This window comes from Triturus cristatus, chromosome 7, assembly GCF_964204655.1.
Source record: "Triturus cristatus chromosome 7, aTriCri1.1, whole genome shotgun sequence".
Taxonomy (NCBI): domain Eukaryota; kingdom Metazoa; phylum Chordata; class Amphibia; order Caudata; family Salamandridae; genus Triturus; species Triturus cristatus.
Genome location: NC_140590.1, coordinates 1785835294 through 1785853275, shown reverse-complemented (window position 1 = coordinate 1785853275; position 17982 = coordinate 1785835294). Strand labels below are relative to the sequence as shown.

The 17982-nt window shown below is 45.4% G+C and overlaps 1 protein-coding gene across 1 annotated transcript in view; it reads left to right on the top strand.

The window, feature by feature from the left end:
• Positions 1 to 17982, top strand: part of LOC146813124 (putative DBH-like monooxygenase protein 2) — a 148042-nt gene that overhangs the window by 76098 nt on the left and 53962 nt on the right. The window contains exons 7-8 of the mRNA XM_085620079.1: positions 8790 to 8956; positions 11910 to 12001. Coding sequence (XP_085476205.1) covers positions 8790 to 8956; positions 11910 to 12001 — 259 coding nt within the window. The remainder of the gene's footprint in view (positions 1 to 8789; positions 8957 to 11909; positions 12002 to 17982) is intronic.

Sequence of the window (17982 nt, the reverse complement as noted above, 5' to 3'; positions counted from 1 at the left end):
TAGATTTACTATTCTCACTCCAACTAAATCGACACTTGAGGCAGCCTTGGACTTTGTAGGTATTGATTGTGTTATCCCCACCACAACCTGAACAACATCAGAGAAAGTGTTGGTCTTTGGAGGGCTCACATTTGCTATTGTCAATCTAGCATAAACAACAGTAGGGAAAGTGTTGGACTTTGGAGAGGTCAGATTTTCTAGATTTTCTATTGCCACTCCAACCTGAGCAACAGAAGGCAAAACGTTGTACTTTGGAGGGGTCATATTTACTATGTACACTCTAGCATAATAAAAAATAGGGAAAGTGATGGACTTTGGATGGGTTACGGTTTTCTACTCTCACTTCAACGTAAACAACAGTAGGGAAACACTGTGGCTTTGGAGGGGTCAGATTTACTATTCAAACTCCAAAATAAGCAGTATCTATACTTAAAATTGTTAACATAAAATAAATTTTAACAAATGTACAAAATACATATTTTGTACATTAGGATTTTATAAAAATCATTACAACTTATAACTAACACATTCGGAATAAAAAATAATTACCAATTAAAAATGGCAAAACACTTTCAACTTAGTGCCCCAAACAAAACCCACAAAATAAATTAAAACAACACTCAAAAAGAATTAACTGTACACATTAAGTTAATAAATAAAACAAAAAATATTTCATATACATATTATTGCAGTCAATTAATATACACATTATTTTATCCAATTAAATATTAAAGAATCAATTCTCTAATTCACCAAGTAACTTTTAAAAATAATAATCCTTTATTTAACTGATCTATTAAATGATTTACAATTAACTTGATGAACATAATTAATCAATAAATAAAGACATGCTTTAGAACATTTAACAATAGATAGTGATAAAGCTTCCTCCCACACTTCCCTACCGACCCAACAACCTGCCTCTCTGTATATATATATTTATACAGATATATCTTCAGATATATATTTATACCTATGTATCTGTGTTACAAAATCAAACAAACAAACTATACTGAACAAATTACAGATTCTTAACATTAAAGCAATAATAACTGGCAAAATAAACACAGAGGGGCCGATTCACAGAACTAACTTAAGACAAAATCCTAAACTTACTACTTTTGGTATTCACAGAAGTTAGGATGTTGTCTTAAGTTTGTCTTAAGAAAAACTTAAGACAGACTTAAGACAGTCTTAAGACAGACTTAAGACAGTCTTAAGACAGACTTAAGACAGTCTTAAGACAGACTTAAGACAGACTTAAGACAAACTTAAGACAGACTTAAGACAGACTTAAGACAAACTTAAGACAAAATCCTGACTTAAGTCTGTCTTAAGTTTGTCTTAAGTCTGTCTTAAGTCTGTCTTAAGTTTGTCTTAAGTCTGTCTTAAGTCTGTCTTAAGACTGTCTTAAGTCTGTCTTAAGACTGTCTTAAGACAAACTTAAGACAAAATCCTAACTTCTGTGAATACAAAAAGTAGTAAGTTTAGGATTTTGTCTTAAGTTAGTTCTGTGAATGGGGCCCTAAGTAAACACAACAAAAAATAAAAATTAGACTGTATTTGAAACTAAAACAATATTTTTACTCTTTATATTGTGTCCTGCACTATTTATGACATACAAATATTTATGACTAATTTTGTTGTGTCGAGCACTCTTATTGCTCCTGTGCTTGCACAGTGCTGTATCCTGGACAGCCATTTATTTATATTTCATATGCATCATGTTCACCTTTGTACAACGACCTGAGGTTGCCATATTAATAAGTCATTTATGTCTATTCTGTAAGCTTCCTATACTCTTCAGTACAGTGACCACACTCCGAGGTAATCTCACACTATTCCCAACTCATAAAATGATTCAATAATAAGTCAATCAAATTAAAAGAATGTCATACAGAGTCTAGCAGCAGACACTAAAAACTGTTTTAAATTAACTTTGCTTAGATCTTAACATATTTTTTAGTTTATTTCAGATCACATAGGACCCATCAAATATCAATAATTTTGTATTTGAATCCAGCGGCTGCTACATACAGAGGCTGCTCTATGGATATGGTGATGTGAAATACTTACTTTTTAATGTTAATGTTCGTTTTTAATTAGAGTATAAAACATAATGGAAAAGGCCCAATTTTTGTAGATCGATACACTTTACCTATTCACGCATTCAGAAAGTGAAAACACAAACGTACACAGAAAGAGATGTTTCACTCCAAGTTGCTGGTATGGTGCCAAACTGCTGGAAAGCCATTAGGCCCAGCAAGTTTAATATTTTGGAGCCCTAAGGTTGCCACTGAAAATTGGTTCTAGTAAATGTGACGACCAGTTTCTTGATCATGAGGTATCAGTATAATGCACTAAAAGCCAATGGATTTAATTCACTGATCAAGAGTGCTCTCCAGAAACTGGCAGGAAATTACCTCCGCTAAGACCTTCAAATATTCAGTGTCACCCTTTACCAATAACAAAAATTGCTTCACTTAAGCTAGTCTGTGAGAGTCGACGTATGTAATACTGATCCAGACAACCCTTATGGTGATTTTAGTGGTCTTAGACAACCTTAGAAAGCTCTCTAACTGGTAGCTGTGGAAAGCAGCCTTCAGGCTTAGTCCAGAAGAAGTGTAAAGCAACTTGTTTTACCGGAACATAATCCTGTAGTTATAGATTAAGTGAAAAAGAACCACACAGTGTAGTTATAAGAATATATATTTATTAATAGACACTCACTTTCATACAGATATCTCCTAGCCAGAGATATATACAATTCCCACAATACTTGGCAATAGAAATAGGTAAGTAGCACAGAATACACAGTGGTCCCCAGGGGGAGACCAAACCATATACTAAAATAATGGTTTGCGAACCACGACTCGAGTCAAGACAATACTCAGAGGACGTAGAAGTGCCGGGTACCCAAGGAACCACCCAAGGTGAGTATTTAGGAGCCCCATGGAGGTTGTGTTCACTGTAGAAACATGACAACGTTCTCCGTACAAATCAACATGTAAGTTGCGGTTTAATTTTAAGAAAAAAGGACCCTTCCCAGTGGATCCTGACGAAACCCTGTGGGAGGCAGAAGGTTAGAGAGCCACCCCACCCGTGGATACCTTAGGAACCAGGGTACCTGCCCAAGGGTAGCCGGGTGCATAGGCGTGAAGTGACGTCAGAAACCGCAGTTGAACCCATGGAGGACTTCAGGAAGATGTCACTGCTGGAGAAGGAGAAAGTGTTTGATGGAACCCAAAGTTGGATTCAAGTCGATAATTACCTGAAAGCAGAGGGGACAGAGTCTATGCCACTTGGAGGTGACCATGAGGCACAGTAGAAGAATGTCCACCGATGTTGTGTGCTGTAGAAGAGTTGAGAGTGAACTTGGAGCTGCAGCAGTGGGGACCAGACAATGCTGTGGAAGACCAGGAGCCATTCATGAGCTGTCCCACATGGGATGTCAAGAGTTGAGGGGTCGGTGTCCACTAGAAGCGCCAACAAACCTTGGCAACTGTAAACAATGTGGAAAGCAAATAAGGTGCTGTGTCAGGACCATCAAGGTTCAGGTGACTCACCACAGCCAGGGGAGTCAGGGCAGGTACCCAGCAGTCAGGGGAGCCAAAAGAATTCAAAGATGTCCCTCAAGAGGACCCTCAGGCTGGAGGCACTGGAGTCGCAAGAGGACCTTGAGCAGCTCATCAAAGAAGCAGGCTTACGATGAAAGTGATGTGGTGAGGACAAAGATCTCCGTCTCTGGAGATGCTTGAGGTTGGCGCTACTTGGGGCCTGAAGATCTTGGTGGAAGCAAGCCAACAAGCCTTTGCAACTGCAAGTCGACGCTGTGCACAGGGTTTCAATTCCTGCAGTTCTGACGAGGGATACTGGCTACAAATGTTGTCAGAGGACAGGGCAGGCCTTGAGGGAGTGCAGAACCACTACCTGTGTTTCTGAGCATTTTGGAGTCTATGGGAGCTTAGTTGCAGTGCCTGCAGATGCAGGGATGTGACTCCGTCACTGCAAGGGATATTTCATCAGGTATCTTGGATGCCCAACGGCATTGGAAGGTTTCAGTATGGAGCACATGCACGGACATTGCAGTAGACAAGCAGGGTGCCAATACACTAAAACCTGTCTTGGAGGTGGTCACACCTCCCTCTGTCAGCATACCTATTGTTCTGCCTTCCCCTGCTCAAGCTTGGCTCAGCAGTAGGAGGGTAGAATCGTGTCACTGGTCGGTAGAAGCCATGTTGTGCTGTCCGGGTCTAGAAGACTGGTACCAGGAGCACTAAGAGCCTAACGGAGGGCCTTTACAATGCTTGGAACATACCTCCACACCATTTACGGTGTGGTGGTATGATCACAAAATGTTTGATACCAAACATGACAGGGTTTGTTACAGCCAGTTCCGGATAGTCATCGTGTAATGATGCTCACTTACAAACCTGAAGCATGGACTCCAAAGGCTGTAGGGGTGTCCTGTCTCATGCAGGGGCATCTTAACACTTAGAACCAAGCACCCTGCCTTCAGTATTGAAACGACCTGCTGTAGGGGCGTGTTACAGGTTATAAGTGCAGTGACCCTAGATATAGGGAACCTATTTCTGTTTTAAGTGGTGTAAGCACCGGCTAACACAGGCTTCAATGGCAGCAGGCCTGTAGTGACAGTTTGATTGGTCTCCCATAGATGGCATAACACATGCTTCAGCCTAGGCGGGACCCCTGGGGTACCTATGCCCTGAGTACCAAATACAAGGGACTTATAAGTGTACCTCAGTATCCAATCTGGGATGTACCTAAGTACTTACCATAACAATTTAAGGGAGAAAGCAGAGACACTGAGGTCCTGATTAGCAGGATCCCGGTCAGACAATTTAGAAACAGCTTAGCACCAGGCAAAAAGTAGAAATAACCATGAAAGCAGATCCTACTTTCCTACACAGTCCTATCTGAGGCTTTTGCCAATTAGGCTAACGTTTTCTCGGTAAGATGGTTGGATGAGTGCTTGATTGATTTTTTCTGGATGGAATATTGGACTGAAATATAAACAAAGAATTGAGAATACAACAAAAAAGACTCTCTGAAGACTTTCCTTGAGTGGGAATTTAAATTGGACAATTAATAACCATTTTGCTTTTGAAGTATCAATGAACTGCACGCGCCTTTTGTATATGTTGTAGCTTTGTTGTAAGTGGCCTAGGGGTGGTGGGACCACAGAAAGTAGAGCGTGACTGGAGCAAATAACAAACTTCCCAGACTATACACCAGTGTGCACATTTTCTTACTGCCCTTGCCGCTATTGAGATGTGTTATTGGTAGATGTCTGCTTGATTGCTTGATCTTCTAAAACAGGATTGTCCAAGATATACCCAGAGGGCAAAAATGTGCCACTTTAAAGTGTTTTGTTAAGCCCACAAGAGTGGGTGTGATTTTCTTTAAACTATGTTAGCTCTGCAAGGAAAGAACTCTCTGAGCGCACCATTGGAGGAGTGACAGATCACATAACACTAGGGGCTTAATGACCATTCAGCAGAATGTTGGCAGCTGGCCAGCTAATCAGAACGCTACATTTGCTGGATATATTTAACCTTGCGAGCCTCAAAGGTCATACTGTTCTACCAACTTGTAACTTCTATTCACTGTGCAATGGGCCTAATGAGCACAGTGGATAAGGATGGGGTAGGTACCTGGAAAGTTTGCTTAATGAAATGGAACACAGTCGGGAGATACTGCTTTACATCTCCAGCCTATAAATCTACTCATTTATGTGCCCCAGCAACTAGAATACGGACCAAGATGACTGCAGGTCACTCCCCAGAAGTGAAAAAGATAATATTTGGCTGGAGGGAACTCTACTTCAGCCAAATTGACGACGAGCATTACCAGCCTGATTTAAGTGACAATCTAGTGACATCTTTCGAAAGTGCAGATCTAGTGTGTGGAAAATAGATAACTCCACCACCCTCAATTAGTTATGAAAAGATGGACCCGTGATGGAAAGTAGCAAGTTAAAAAACATTCCAAATTTCGACAAAATGCATAAAAGATCTCACAGATGGTCAAATGATCAACCATGATGCACACTTCCTGGATTCTCTGTGGAGTACTTTATAGTCAAAAACCAAAGGAAATGATGGACGGAGTGTTGAACATTGCAAGCACTCACCCCCAGTCAACTGATCTGGGTTTAATCCATCACCGTTCTTTAGCCCACTCTGCCACCCCAGTTCAGACATGGCCATATGCAAATCAGTCTGACCCTCTGCCTCATGGGAACAGTCCAGCCCGAACTGCCAAGCCATGTCTTCCCCGGACCGGAAACAAGCTTCCTAGGACCGGTTTCTGGCATTTCAGCCGTCTTCAGCCAGGCTTGCTTGTATCCAGTGGCAAAGTGAGCAAGGGACTCACGTCTGAGCATACCCTGTTAACTTATGGCGAACAAAGCAAAAACCAAAGGAAATGATGGACGGAGTGTTGCTCATTGCAAGCACTCACCCCCAGTCAACTGATCTGGGTTTAATCCATCACCGTTCTTTAGCCCACTCTGCCACCCCAGTTCAGACATGGCCATATGCAAATCAGTCTGACCCTGTGCCTCATGGGAACAGTCCAACCCGAACTGCCAAGCCATGTCTTCCCTGGACCGGAAACAAGCTTCCTAGTACCGGTTGCTGGCATTTCAGCCGTCTTCAGCCAGGCTTGCTTGAATCCAGTGGCAAAGTGAGCAAGGGACTCACGTCTGAGCATACCCTGCCAACTTATGGCGAACAAAGCAAAAACCAAAGGAAATGATGCACGGAGTGTTGAACATTGCAGGCATTCACCCCCAGTTAACTGATCTGGGTTTAATCCATCACCATTCTTTAGCCCACTCTGCCACCCCAGTTCAGACATGACCATATGCAAATCAGTCTGACCCTGTGCCTCATGGGAACAGTCCAGCCCGAACTGCCAAGCCATGTCTTCCCTGGACCGGAAACAACCTTCCTAGGATCGGTTTCTGGCATTTCAGCCGTCTTCAGCCAGGCTTGCTTGAATCCTGTGGCAAAGTGAGCAAGGGACTCACGTCTGAGCATACCCTGCCAACTTATGGCGAACAGAGCAAAAACCAAAGGAAATGATGGACGGAGTGTTGAACATTGCAAGCACTCACCCCCAGTCAACTGATCTGGGTTTAATCCATCACCGCTCTTTAGTCCACTCTGCCACCCCAGTTCAGACATGGCCATATGCAAATCAGTCTGAACTTGTGCCTCATGGGAACAGTCCAGCCCGAACTGCCAAGCCATGTCTTCCCTGGACCGGAAACAAGCTTCCTAGGACCGGTTTCTGGCATTTCAGCCGTTTTCAGCCAGGCTTGCTTGAATCCAGCGGCAAAGTGAGCAAGGGACTCACGTCCATCATTTCCTTTGGTTTTTGCTTTGTTCGCCATAAGTTGGCAGGGTATGCTCAGACGTGAGTCCCTTGCTCACTTTGCCACTGGACACAAATTATGGATATCTGATTGCGGCAGACCAGAACGAAGTTACAAGTTCAGGCTGACCACAATTGAGCACGCTGGTTGTGGAATCAAGTTGGCCCACTGAGCAATGTACTTTAAATCCTGGTTGCAAACTCTTATAAGGGTTGCGTCAAGGATGCGTTGCACTGCAGCATTTCCAATCAGCTGCAGGGCTGCAATATGGTGCCCAGTGTCTGGGATGCATCATACAGTGCCGGTTCTCATGAGGTGTGGTTTAGTGATACAAGGTCCTATGTCCGGGTTGCATTGCTCTGTGCGGCGAGGAGATGCATTGCACTGATCGGTTCTTGCTGAAGGCCACAGCTGTGCTGGCAGAGCACCTTTATCCCAAACTCCATGTGTTCAGGACTGGAGTGGCACCATTTGGGAGGTTAAGATCCACAGCAGGCACAGTCCTGGGTGCAGAGTTCAAGATGGATGGAACCTTTGCTGTCCCTGAGGCTCTGATCAGGAGATCAGCTTACTAGTCCTTGGAATCACATTGGGTTCAGGGTGCAGGCCCAGTTCTCCTCCCTCAGGCAACAGGGCAGCAAAACAGAAGAGTAGCAGGGCAGCAGAGGAGCATGGGAGTCCTTGTTAGAAGACTTTCACACCTCCAGAAGTGACCTGAAGAATGGGTATAAGGGTCCCATTTTTCTACCTGGTGCCTGGAGAATCTTATGGAGACTTCACCCACAAAAGTGTCTCAGCTTTTCTGCCTTCCTGCTTTGACTTCAGAGTGGCTACAGGCACAACAGGCTAAGTGAAGTTCTTTATGTGTAAGCAGGACCCAGCCTATTGATGGGCAAGTGGGGCTGTTCACAGCTGTGCCCCCATCGTGCCTGTGATGGCCCATCCACGCACACCTAGTTCCTCTATTGTGTGGCTATTCAGGAGGAATACACAAAGACCAACGGCCAACTATACATGGTCATGTGACACAAGAACAGGCTGCAGGCAAATGTGTAGGGCAAGAAATATCAACTTTGTGTGCTTGATCAAGAAACTTCATAACAGAGAGTTAAAAGAAATAAAGTATATCCAATGTTTTAGTGTATCTTTAAAACCAGCTTTGGGATAAATAATTGTAACTTGGACAGTTTTTGTTTAAGACAAAAGAGTGTAGCTAGAAAATTAGCTACACAAAAGAAGGCTAGAGATATGAATGCAAATTTTACCCAAACTGTTTTAACTGAAACATATTTGGTGGCACATTGTACCGTTTGGAACGTAGACTGATATAAGTTTCATGTGTTCAAAGAATTGCAGTTATGAGGTGTTGTTTGTCTCTTTTCTTCAGGTCGAATAGACAACTCTGGTTTTCGTATTCACTACACCACAGTGTTGAGGCCACTAGATGCTGGAGTTCTGACGACAGGGATCTTTGTAGAAAGACTTGCCTTTATCCCTCCAAAGGCAGATGCATTCAAATTGACCTCAGTGTGCAAAACAGATAAGTTCAATAAGGTGAATACATTTAACAACTAGATTAATTTACAATTATGCTGTCTATCCTAGGCATACAGGTTAAAGTGAAATTACTATGGGGCAGATTGAGCAACTGCGTTTTGTAGTGCATTGTTTAGTATTAAATTAGTCATACTGACATAATACAAAATTCAGATCACAAACCTATGACCAGAGACTTCTGCCTCTGCCTTTCGTATCTTTTCTGTTCTTTGCACATAGTTCGGATACTACTATGTAGTAAGTGTGGGCAGAACCAGGGACAATAGAACATATTTGTGGCTGAAAGGGTGGAGTTTTGGGAAGTTTAAGGAGGGACCTGACATATTCCCAGATTTACGAGAAATGCTCCTTTGCATCATTGTACATGTAGTCCATAATTTGCACTCCTCTCAATGTTGACTATAGTGTTACACCCCACTCAGTTTTGGCTGTAGTGTTGTACCAAACTTTGGTGTAACACTACAGTCAACACTGAGGGGAGAGTATATTGTGGGCTGCATATACCATGATGCAAAGGAGCAAATGTTTCTGGGATGTGATGTAGTGTCTAGCCACACCCTTTTCCCTGCCCAAACAGATTTTCATGACCTGCTCTACCATGTATCTCACAATCCTTATGTTCCTTTTGTAAAAATTGTATTCCGGCCCATTGATTGTACTTCATCCAGCCAGAACCATGGATTCCAGCCCAAGCCTGAGAATATGGCTTGAGCCAAATATTCCAGCCTGACTGCAGACATAAAGTATGACTCATAAATGACCTCTGGGAATACCAAAAGTCGTTAAGTTAGACTTTTGTCTCAGATTGCCTTTGTGAATCTGCCCTTTGTAAGGAACCCCAGATCTCCTAATATTTCATAACAGCCTAAAACACTCAGGCTCTTTCTACCATAATTCTCTCTTCCTGATTGCTAGGGAAAGTTATGATAATTGCCGTAGATAGTCATGGGCATCTTTGTTGGACGCTAATGTTATAAGTGTTCTATGTTTTGAAATATTTTTAAGTAATCTGCCTTGTTGCTTTTACAGTGAGACGAAGCAAAGTAAGGATTCATAATTACAAACAATATCATTAATATCTTAATCCATGTGGTGAATATTTGTGCATCTCGCCCATCTACTTTATGATTGGATGATCAGTCAACATAAAGTTTTCGATTCCCCTCACACATGTTCTAGATATGCTGCAGTGGCAGCATTGTCAAGATTCATTTTCTGACCCCTCAACCTTCCCTCTTTTGTGTGCAATTTGAGAGCCATTATTTTTGTAAAGTTGTGAAATAAATATATATTTTAAAAAATCCACTTATAGAATTATTCACTAAAAAGCTACATACTGATGTTAACCACTGGTTAAATCCTGCAGCATTAACAGTCTATGATAATAATTAAGTTGTAATGTATTTTTCAAGTGGCAATATCAACTATTTGCCCACTCTCCTAATATGGGACTAGACAAATGTGAGGATGTAAAATGGAAGGGAAAGCAAGTAGTTAATTCCCAGCTCCATGTGGTCATGTCTAGAAGTAGCCACTAACCAAGCTCATGTCAGTTAGAATGCAGGCCAACTACAGCATTTACAACTTATAAGCTTTAAAATGAGGTAGGTCAATCTTACCATATTGTGCAGAATGCCCCTATAAGATTAAAACGTACTTATAAGGGTGTGATCAGCTACTCAATGTCTTCATCCAGAGTCAAATGCCCAGCTGCACTTGAGGGTCTCTAATGAGGGAGTATGGCCAGGGCCATCTTCAGCTATCTACATAAAATACAGGTCTGTTATTTGCAGCCGGAATATTAACCCTCTGTGCTACTTTATGGTGAGTCAAATCTGCCACTAGACAAAACTCAAATCTCTCTCTGTTGCAGGAACATTATACACAAGAGTTCTCTTGATTCTTGACCTTTTTATTGTTGCCTGACGGCTGAACGCACATTGAACTCAGTAGCAGGTGCTTTTAAATTTTAAGTTATTGCTAAACAAAGCACACTACCCTGAGCTCAGTGCCCCCACTCAACCATTACCAAGGTTGGCCACACTGGTGGCACCACTCTAAAGCCGGCCCTGGGCATAGTCAATGGCATTATGGGTTTAAAGCAACTGGAATGTGCAATCTCTTGAGAGCAATGTGTTCCCGAACACACACACAATCCTGAATCACCCCCACTAAACTCAGTATGTACCACACTTTAGGATGCAGGTGAATGCTGGGACAAAAACCATCTGCTGCTCATTGTTCATCATTTTATAATTTGTTTATGGCAATATTTCACAGCTCAGTGCAACTAATTTTATCAAGCTCAAAAGAATAAAAGGTTTAGACAGCTTCACAGGCATAAACATGCAAGACTTTCTCGACACAAAAACATCTTTGCAAAAAAGCCAATAAATATTAGATTGACTTTAGCTGTTACATCACACTAATAGATATCTGAATTGTACTACTTTTATCAACCATAGATGACTGTAATGCGGAATGTCCATGTCCAGATTCAATTGAGTGATTTCCACATTATACTCTCTCTGTCTCATGAGTATTAACATAGTACAAACTCACAAAGTTGCTACCGATTTTTATTTAAATATAATACATTGTTATACCATTGTTTCAACTAAGTCAATTGTTGTTAAAACAAACAGAATTTATATCACTATTGGCTACCTTCTTACTCTCTTTATTAGGTAGTACCACATTTCTAGATCATGTAAATTCTACAGACATTTGACTACTGATTTTTTTTTTAAAACTATTCAAACATTAGAACAAAAAAAATATATGAATGGCTTTTGTAGCTCACCATTCAGAGTTAGCACCCCAGCCCTTTAGCTGATAAATCTATTGATGTAGTGTAATTATTGTGATTCTGAAGAGCTCTGATGGTGGCTGGCTGTTGGCTTTTCTATTTTGCAAAATGATTAAATGTGTGTTTTATGTCTTCTGGCAGGTGGTCGGTGAGCCAATTCCAGACCTGCAGGTGTTTGCTACACTTCTCCATACTCACTTGACTGGAACAGCTCTACAAGTCACTCAGTACAGGTAGGCTGTCTCTAAGCAATGGTTTGATGCCACTGCCAAGGAAAATTGGAGGACAGGATGGCCTTATGTGAAGTACCAGTAAGGAAGGTTGTATGGTGTCCGAGTCTGGCTGGATCGCTAAATATTGTAGGAATTATGTTGAACCATCCTTGGACTCTGTGGGTGTATTTACAAGCTGAAAAGACTGATTTGTCATTTAGTTAACGTTTAGAAAGAAGCAATCAAAAATATCTATTTTTTCTTGAATTTTTGGTCTTTCTTCAGACTGCCATTTGAGTAAGAAACAGTAAATGAGATCTAGGGGTAAATTGATCATGGTTTTGCAGGGGTAATGCAAAAAGTAAGGTGCCACTTCCTGCACACAAAACAATCTTCCCCGAAACACAGACATCTTTGCCTCCATTGATGCAAGCAGCACGTAGTGCACCAGCACAAGGAAAGGACAGGGATGCGCCATATTATGTTACATACAGTGCATTCCTGCCCTCTAACACAGCACACCGTAGCAAGCTGTGGGAAATAATGATAAATCTGTCCCTTAGTGTAGCTTGTCAGGTTCTACTATGGATGGAGCTGTAGGCTTCACTGAGGGTCACTAAAGAAGTGAATGTGTGGTTAAATGGTCCCAAGGTATGTCATATTGTTATTATTGATGAGGATGTATTTGTAACCGCCTTTTGATCTCTCTGGGTTTGCCCATACAACTCCTCTCTCTATGCTCCAGCATAGATCTTACCACAATGATACAAGGGAGTCCTAGCATTCTCCTCACAGTGGGGTTCACTGAACTGAATTTATTTTTAATTTATGTAGGTCATTGTTGACAGTGTGACTCCTTAGTAGGTTTATAATGCCATTTGTATTCCGACCATCTGTTACAATACATGGATCTATGTGTCTCTAATTTACCTACGAAGGTAGCTGTGAGAATAGGATAAGCTGTTCTCTTTCACCTCTTTTGCAGTTACCCACAGAACAGTGATCAATGAAAATTCTCATTTTGTGTACCTGCAGTTCTTGAGTGTGTGAATACTTTCAGCTTACCAGCCGCTTGAGGGAGTGCTGTGGCCTTAATATCGGGGTCATTTATTTACTATATATGAGACATGGTGGACATTTCCAGACTTGCAGTTTTCCTTAACTATTATGACTCAAATAGTTTTTACAAGTTGCTAATAAGTGATGCCATCTTAGATCATCAGAATCTGTCTTTGCTGTAATAATAACCCACACATAGTTCCTGTGTGCCTCACTCAGTGCATCTTAGTCTGAGGTTTTAATGAACAACCACAAACTTCTGAATGGGGAGGCATATTTCAATTTATGGTCATTAAAGGCAGTTATCTTCTCCCTAGATCAGCCCAAAATGGACCACAAATATCCACAGGTAACATTGTACAGAATAGTAGTGGATTCACAGTCTACGCAACTAGTAGTTTTAAAGTAACTTCACCACCCCATTCTTTAAGGGCATCCTTCACTCTAGAGGACCATAAGCACAGAGTATTTGAACACATCAGTTCTCCCAACACACTAAAAGACTATCAGATTGGGGGGGCGTGGCCAACCGGGCAGCGAAATGGCCGCTCTGTGAGCTAGCTCCGCCGGCTGCATGAACTAATCCTTCTTAAAATCCTGCCCCACTCACGTAAAGTGTCCCGATTTATGCACCGGAGGGCGCCGCGTAGCGAGACGAGCTGCTGCCAGGAATCTTGAGGTTGCCGGAGACCGTGGAGCTGAGCTGTGCCCCTGGACGTCCTGCCCGCACAGATCCTATGGTGCGAGCCCGCTGCCGTGGAGGTCGGAGGCGGACGGGTGAGGCTGCGAGAGTCCGGGGCTGTGTGGGCCTGGAGCGGAGCGGTCGGCTGCTGTCTCAGCCCTGTGGAGTGCGGACAGGAGGTGGTCGAAGCCGCAGGAGCGGAGCAGTTTGGGGGCCTTGCCGCTGCGCTCCGTCCGCCGCGCTGTGTGAGGCGCTGCCGAGCCTGCGTGCGCCTGACCGTGGAAGAGGAGACCCGAGCGGCGCGAGCGCCATTTTGTGATCACTGTGTGAGACGGACGCGAGGCTGGCCGGAACAGTGATTGGTGGGTGCCGGACTGTGGCTGGGCCCACGCTTCTAAACACTCGCTGCGGTGGAGGTCGGTGGCCGTAGTGGGGAGACCTGCGGGAGCACCTGGCACCTGGGAGGCCACCGAAAGCACGTTGCAGACCGGGATTGCCTGTGCTGGGTGGCGGCCTGTTCGTGTACGGACCTGCAGGGAGCCACGGAGCTGCCTGTACATACCGCGCCGCTCCAGTCAATGAGCTGAAGGTTGCCGGACAGGGGACGCAGCTGGGACGTGTAAGACCGGAGGGCATCTGAGCCTTGGCGACTATACTCCTGTGGACACTGGCGGACGAAGTGGAGGCGGGATTGAGGCCCCATGAGTTGACACAGGTGAGAGATCGTTGGGCTGCCTGTAGCTCGTAAAACCGTTCCCACGTCGCCCTGCGGAGTGGGGACTGAAGCGACCCGGCTGGCGAGTGTGCCTAGCTCGGGGGGGTGCTACTCTGTGGCCCTATCCTCCTGGCCTGCCCAGGCGCCGCTCGTGACTTCACGCTGTGCCCCTGCTGATCTGGAGTCGTAGGAGTGGAGGTGGTGCAGGGAGACTGCTGTACCCCGGGGGTCGCAGCCGGCACCTACGGCGCCGCCAACTAAATACTGCCATACCGGACTGTCTTCGTGGCAACCGCCCTATAAGTGTCCGCGACTGGCTCGTCGCCATGGGGGGGAAGAATGAGGCGAAGCAGTCCAGGCTCACTTTCGACCACAAGCGCCAGGCGGCGGACCAGGAGACGGCGGAGTCTACCTCGCAGGGGACGGGGCCTGAGGGCGAATACCGCGCTCTGATGCTGGAGGTTCGGTCGAGCCTAAAGAGTATTGATGCCAAACTAGACGCCATGGCCTCCCAGCTGGAGTCTGTCAAACAACAAGTGGACTCGCACGAAACACTGCTAGACAGCCTCGAGAACGAACGCACTGAATGCTGTGAGTTCAGACGTGAAACCAAGAAACACCTTACGTTCGTGGACAAAGAACTGGAATTCCTCCGGGCCAAAACTGATGATTTAGAGGCCAGGTCCCGTAGATCCAACATTCGAATCACGGGCATACCAGAGACAACGAACACGGGCAAAATGGAACTATATGTGTCAGAGTTGCTCCACGAACTCTTTGATCCGGCGCTTTCCCCGGTGTTCGCGGTTGAAAGGGCGCACAGGTCGCTGGGGAAGAGGCCGCCGGTGGGGGCGGCGCCGCGCCCTATCCTGGCTAAGATCCTGAATTTCCAAGACAGGGACCTCATCTTACGCCTTGCCCGTGAAAAGGGGAAAATCGTACATAAAGGGAATAACATCTCCTTTTACCCGGATTTCACTCCTTTGGTGCAGGCTGCCCGGAAGGAATTTCTACCTGCCAAAAAGCTGCTACTCCAGGCTACCGTCCCATATGCACTGCTATATCCAGCGAAGCTGAGGGTGACACACGAGGGCACCACACACTACTTCACCGAGGCAAAGGAGGCGTTGAAGTTTGCTAAGCGGCTCAGAGGTGCTGCGGCTAGACGCACGTCGCCACAAGTGGAGATGGAAGACGGTCGCCTGAGTGACAATGACTGACCAGGGCGTGAGTAGGTGGCATGTGCCACCCGTGCTGTGCATTGTGTTTGGTACGTGCGGGCCGTTCCCTTCCCGCCGGTGGCCCAGGTTCCAGTTTCTGGAGTGACGCGGGGTGCCTGCCCCCGGCATGTGTACTTTAATTCCCGAACTGCAACTCCTTGGCAAGGCGAGTGACACTGATGTGATGTGGGGTTCACTATGGTGCAGCCACCCTGTGCAAGCGGGGGAGTACGCCTGGAGCACCACGCCCCATGGGGTGTCTCCCATTGTTTGTGGATTTCAGTTGCAAACACGTTTTGCGTGTACATGGTGGGGATCTGTCACAACCTGATTGGGGGGTTGGTGAGGGTGGGGGGTGGCGGGGGGAGTTGGGCTGGTTAAAGTTTGGTATGTTTTGGTACGATGGCTATGAGTCTTCGCAGTTTATCACTATGCTGCCACACGCAGGGCACAGGCTATACATTGGGACGGCGATACAGTGTAGTTGCAGGGGCGGAGGTGATGTGACATAACATGACTAATGGGATGGCGAACGTTAGGTTATTGACGTGGAACATTAGAGGGCTTGGGGACTACAAAAAGGCTCGGCTCATGCAGGGGTATCTCACTCGGCACAAGGTAGATATCTGCTTTCTGCAGGAGACGCACTTGTCCTCCACACCCTCACATCGGCTGAAGCACTCAAGTTGGGCGTGGGTGTACTCCGCTGTTTATTCGAATTATGCTAGAGGGGTGGCCATACTCATACGGGCCGGGCTGGACTGGAAGGAACACCACACTCTATTGGACAAAGAGGGCCGATATGTTATTACCCATGACGTGCTGCAGGGGAGGGAGATTGTATTGGCGGCGGTGTACGGACCTAACGTTGATGACCCCGAATTCTTCAGGGAGCTATGGGCACAGATCATGCTACTAGATTGTTCCACGATTATTCTTGGTGGGGATTTTAATGTAGCACTGGTGGATGCGGTAGATCGCAGGGGTGCGGGAGGGCCTACACACACCAGAGTGCGGCAGGCCGTTTTCGATATCATGGAAGAGGGGTTGTTGTCGGATATATGGAGAGCTAGGCATCCTAATGACACTGTGGGGACATGCATAACGAGCCAGCATGCGGCGTGGTCCCGTCTGGATTACTGGTTGGTCTCACCGGATGTGGCATCCTGGGGAGTTGAGGTGGACATTCAAGCACGGTCACTCTCTGATCACGCCCCTTGCTTGCTGGGGGTTAGGGTACCTGATGCCCCTACCCGCGCGTTCTCCTGGCGGCTGCCCCCGCATGCGCTTACGGACTCTGCTTTCACTGAAGAAATTAGAGAGGACATTGTGAAGTATTTTGAAACCAACACGGGGTCAGTGTCTACCGAGGCGGCCCTCTGGGACGCATTTAAGGTGGTGATCCGGGGCCAGTGCATCTCTAGGCAGGCCAGGGTTCTAAAGGCCATTCGCGGGACTCTGGGCCGGCTGGAGGGGGAGTTACGGGAGTTGGATGTGAGATTCTGCACTGACCCGTCACCCGCACTGGCGGTCCAAATGAAGGCTAAGCTCCTAGAGTTCGGAGTCGAGGCGCAGCGCGAGGTGAAGTTCCTGGGCAAGCAGGCGGAGGCCCGTCGATACGGTGAGGGAGATAGACCTAGTAGGACCCTGGCACGGCTAATTTCTCCGCGAGCGCAGTCCCAATTTATAACTTCCATAAAGGACGAGGAGGGGGAGCTCCGGTTAGGGCACGATGCAGTTCTGACTGCTTTCGCTCAGTTCTACTCGACCCTTTACACTTCCAGACAGACCACAGTTCCAGAATCCCTAGATGCCTTCCTAGACTCGATCGCCATTGTCTGGTTTAGCGACCACCACCGCCGATACATGGATGTCCCGTTCACTGCCCGGGATGTGGCGCAGGTGATAAAGAGCATGCCCGCGCACAGGGCCCCTGGCCCTGACGGACTGACCACCACCTTCTATAAAACGTACTATTAAATTCACAACGCTTGAATTTAATATAAGATAGATTTATTCAGCATGGCACGGCAGACCTGCTTCCAGCTCCAGACTCCAACAACCACTCAGTCTTACGCTGGAATCGTACAATAACAGTTCCACATTAGAACATAGAACAACACCTAAAGATAAACACAGCGCATGCCAGGAATACAGTGAATGTTACATACGTAACCAAATAAGAATACAACACATCCCCCTCCTTTGAAAGGAACAAACCCAAAACCAACTAAAGAAAAACAAAACTAAAAAAAACAAAAATACAAGTAACAAGAAATAGACAAAGCACAATCCCCTTATAAGCAACTAAACAAAATCATTCAAT